We start from the raw sequence: 4473 nt of genomic DNA on the forward strand, positions 1-4473 counted from the left end.
GAGGATCACTAAGCTGCAGCATCCCATCACTGAGGATCACTAAGCTGCAGCATCCCATCACTGAGGATCTCACTTACTTAGGCACAAATGCAGCAGGGACTCCGTTGGCCACAAGGGGCTCGAATGCTGAATGTCCGCTCCCACCGCTATCATGGCGCCTGTGATAAATTAAAAAAGTCCTTCATGAAACAGCATGCCCGTCCTCCCAGCCCCCTTCATTCTCTGGATCTTACACAGTGGAATGAGAGAACTGACGCTCCCTCACAAGCTGTGCTCTGACCACCATGGCCATGAGTGAACTAACTCACAACAAACTGGTAAGAAAACTGAAAGCATTTCTTCATACTCCTGGGGCCTAGTATACATTTCATGCTAAATAAGAAAAGGTTGTTTCGCCGGGCATGGTGGCACACGCCTTTAATCCCAGCACTTGGGAGGCAGAGGCAGGCGGATTTCTGAGTTCGAGGCTGGCCTGGTCTACNAAGTGAGTTCCAGGACAGCCAAGACTATACAGAGAAACCCTGACTCGAAAAACCAAAAAGGAAAAAAAAAAGAAGATTGTTTCAAACCATTCAGTTCTGTGAAGTGCATCACTCTAAGACTGACCTGGTAAGTAAGGGACAAAAAAAGAATCTCCAAAATGCCTCAAGTATTCAGGTGTACCACACGGAGGAAAGACATCTTTAATCAAGTTCTTGTTATTCTGTCCAAACTACACCAGAACATATTCCATAGCCTCAGGCTCCTTTAAACTTCCAATGCTTCTGGCTCAGTCTCCACGTGCTGGGATTACAGGNGCCAGGTACACACATGGTGTCTGTGATCACTGCTACATTCCAACCACAGGGAAAATACCAACTCCTCAGCTACAGATGCACCAGGGCCAAGACACTTTCCTGGACCAACCAGTTATCATTTCCTCCCTGGCCATCGGCTCAGTCCTGCTTAGCTATGGGACATCAGCACAACTGCTTACTCGCCATTCCTGCAACTCCTCTGATAGCCTTTAGTCCATAAATGCAGGGGCCATTTCTTTAGATTTCCTTAACTAGTGTGAGGCACAGCAATGCACATATATAATCCCAGCAGCACTTGGGAGGCTATGGCAGAACGATTATGAATGCCAGCCTAGCCTGGGCTACACAGTGGCCTGGGCTATAAACATTGTCTCACAAGGAAGTCAAGAGCAGAATCTCCTTCACGTCCTTTTGTCGTCCAGGTCAGCTGAAAGCCTGTCAGCTGTATGTGGTCCAGACAAAGGGGATGACAGCTATTCTTCCCAGGTGCGTGGTGCACCGCATCCTAAGAAAGCACTTCCTCATTACACCAAGAGACCTTCTCATTTCTAACACTCTACTTCCTGCTCTCANAAACTTATGATGTTATTACCTTGTTAACTAACCATTTAACTAAGTAGCCTTGCAGCGGGTGCTGGCACATGGAGAGGAGAAGGCCTGCCTAGGTAGCAAGTGGGAGGCCAGGGCTACAGAGCAAACAGTCTCAAATACACCATCCCAGTAAAACACAGTGGGGGTTGGAGAGCTGGCTCAGTGTGAGCAGGGTGCTTGTCACCAAGCCTGATGACTTCCTGGCCCACATGGCAGAAGGGGAGAACCAATTCCTCCAAGTTGTTTTCTGGCTTCCACATATCTTCTGTGACAACTGTGTATGCCTTCCTGACCCCCCACCCTCACCCTGGCAATTAAGTGAATACAATGTAATTTTAAAATTTCAGAAGTTGAAAAAAAGCTGGGAAAAAACCCCCAGCTCAGTAGTTTAGAGCACTGGATGTTTCTGCAGGGGACCCAGGGTCAATCAATTCCCAGCACCTACACTGAGGCTCATATTTACCCATAACTCCAGTTTCAGGAGCTCTGAACTTCTGAACATTTCTGAACTCAATGGGCACCAAGCATATAAATAATAATAATAACCCAAGCCCCACACATACCCCTACGTATATATACATGTCTATCTTTAAGTATGTACGTGAACATAGAAAAACGTGTTACCTTGAAAGTCCCATAACTAAGAGGAGTAAGGGCCTAGCACACAGTAGGTGCTTGATAAGCNTTTGTTGAACTACAAAAAAAAAGGTAGAGGGCTGGGTCTATGNTCAGCAGTACAGCCGCTGCCTAGATTCCTCCACTGAGGAACCAGGGGGTTGTGGCTTGGCAATGAACACTTGCATAGCATGCAGCAGGCCCTAAGTCTCCTCCCAAGGACCACAAAACAACCACCATAAAAACAAAGGTCCTGTATCTCCTGATGACCCTCTCCAACCTTCCCTCTGCACACTTATTCTCATTAAGTTCCCATATACTAAAAAGAAAATTGGTTCTGCTCATCAATGACAGTCCTACTATGCCTTTCATTCAACAACACTATTGCTATTTAACTAAAACAACAACAACAAAACCAAACCAAACAAACAGAACCACACAATTGGAGGGGAAAACTGAGCATTTACTTTTGAGAATAAAATTTCACAGACTAGCATCCAAGGCAGAGAGCTGGTCACACAGGCTGAGGATCCCACTTTTCGAGGTAGAAGGGCCCAGAGTTCAAGGCTAGCTCGGGTTGTAGAATAGAACAACCTGCTTCAGAACACTGGGAGGGGAAGGGCGAGCTGAGTCGGGTGGGTGGTGGGTGAGAGCCAAATGCCAACGCAGGTTTACATGCATGAGGACTGAAACTTACCCAGCCCCTGCTTTAAGAGGTAAACAGTATTAAAGCCTTAGTACCAAGCTGCTCCAAGGCTCAGACTGGAGCTGGCCTCTACACCTCCCTGGTAATCACCACCACTTGAATTCTCTGGAGCCCCCACCCCCACCCCCGGGAAGGCAGTGTAACACCATCCTGAGACTGCCTGTTACCTTCTCTTGTTTTCCTGGCCGTCAAGGTGCAGCTGGTCTTCCTCTGCCACTGTTCTTTTCTTCTTCTCCTTGAGGGCGTTCAGGACAGTCTCCTTTGCACAAGGATCTGGGGCATTACTCGATGGTGAAGACAGTGTTGTATCCAGTATCTGCTCTGACCTATAATGAAAGACAAGATCCTGGAGACAGGATATTTTAACTCCCATGCATGTACAGAACAGAACGGAAACTAGAAGCTAAACGACAAGCAAGCACTACGTGTACAAACTACCATGACTACAGGTCAGGCATGGTGGCGTGAGCCTTTAATCCCAACAGTGAGAAGCAGGAGGATCATCCTGAGTTTCCAGACAGCTTGAGCTACTCAGGCAATTTTAGGCCAGCCTGGTCTATGAATGTGTGCACGCATGCACGCTTGCGCACTGGAGAAATGGCTCTAGCATCCTGCATACCCCTAGAGACACAGCTCCAAGGGAAAAAGGCCAGCTGGGGCTTCAACAGCTAGACCCAAACATGAGCCCCAGGGTCAGCGAGACTCTGGCCTGAAAGGAAAAAAANCGAGAGCAATAGAGTCCTGAGGCCTTCTTCTGGTGTCTACACAGGTACAGAAGGTTACTTGCACACACAAGTTTGTATACACACACACACACACAAACACATACACGTACTCACATTGATGAGCGGAATAGCTTGCTGTCTGGAGGGGCAATCCTCACTGTCACTGGGCTGCACACCATCCTGGAGTTCCGTGGAGACAGCACAGCCTTCTTATGGCCACCATTCCAGCAGACGGTTGGAAGTGCCCCAAGCAAGGAATACTGGGCTTGCTGAATGGGATATCGTCTTCGGGGTGTTATAACAAACCGACTGGACAAAGGCCCACAATCTCTGTGGAGAACAGGAGACAGGACACTTGATGGAACCACAGTTTTTTTTTATTTTATTTATATGAGTACACTGTAGCTGTCTTCAGACACACCAGAAGAGGGCATTGGATCCCATTACAGATGGTTATGAGTCACCATATGGTTGCTGGGAATTGAACTCAGGACCTCTGGAAGAGCAAGCAGCCAGTGCTAGTAACCACTGTGCCATCTCTCCAGTCTGGAACCACAGTCTTAAAAGAACACCAAATTCAAANGACTGCAGAAACAAGAGGCATTAACACTTCTTTTCAACCTCTTATTTTTCTGTTTGACAGTGCTGGTAGCAGAACCCAGGGGTGTGTGCATGCTGGACAAAGCACTCTATGACACTAACAGCTCAGACTTTAAATTTCTCTAAGCAACAGAGAACGTAGCATTTTTTGGCACATTTCTCCCATTTCATCCAAAGGCAGAAAATATCAGTTGCTTAATGGCTGTCTCTACCACAGACTTCATCAAATTAAGAGGGAAACTGAAAACCTTGCCCACACGGGTACTTCAGAAGAAAAGCACGTGAAGTTGGGATGTGTAGGAATAGTTTTTTTTTTTTTTTTCCTTTCCCCCAACAAAGCATCAATACACAGCAAAAACCAAACATTAAGAGGTATTCATCACCTCAACTAAGCAGACTTATCAAGGCCAGTGAAACGTCTTGTGAAGGAGCTTGCTGC

At 47.0% G+C, this 4473-nt stretch overlaps 1 protein-coding gene across 1 annotated transcript in view; it reads right to left on the minus strand.

The window, feature by feature from the left end:
- The window catches only part of LOC110294039 (nuclear envelope pore membrane protein POM 121), an 18577-nt gene that overhangs the window by 12836 nt on the left and 1268 nt on the right, over positions 1–4473 (minus strand). Inside the window, exons 2-4 of the mRNA XM_021162005.1 lie at positions 3549–3764; positions 2877–3035; positions 78–158 (exon numbers count right to left, since the gene is read on the minus strand). Of these exons, the coding sequence (XP_021017664.1) occupies positions 78–158; positions 2877–3035; positions 3549–3764 (456 nt within the window). The remainder of the gene's footprint in view (positions 1–77; positions 159–2876; positions 3036–3548; positions 3765–4473) is intronic.

Source organism: Mus caroli, chromosome 5, assembly GCF_900094665.2.
Source record: "Mus caroli chromosome 5, CAROLI_EIJ_v1.1, whole genome shotgun sequence".
NCBI classification, from domain to species: Eukaryota; Metazoa; Chordata; class Mammalia; order Rodentia; family Muridae; genus Mus; species Mus caroli.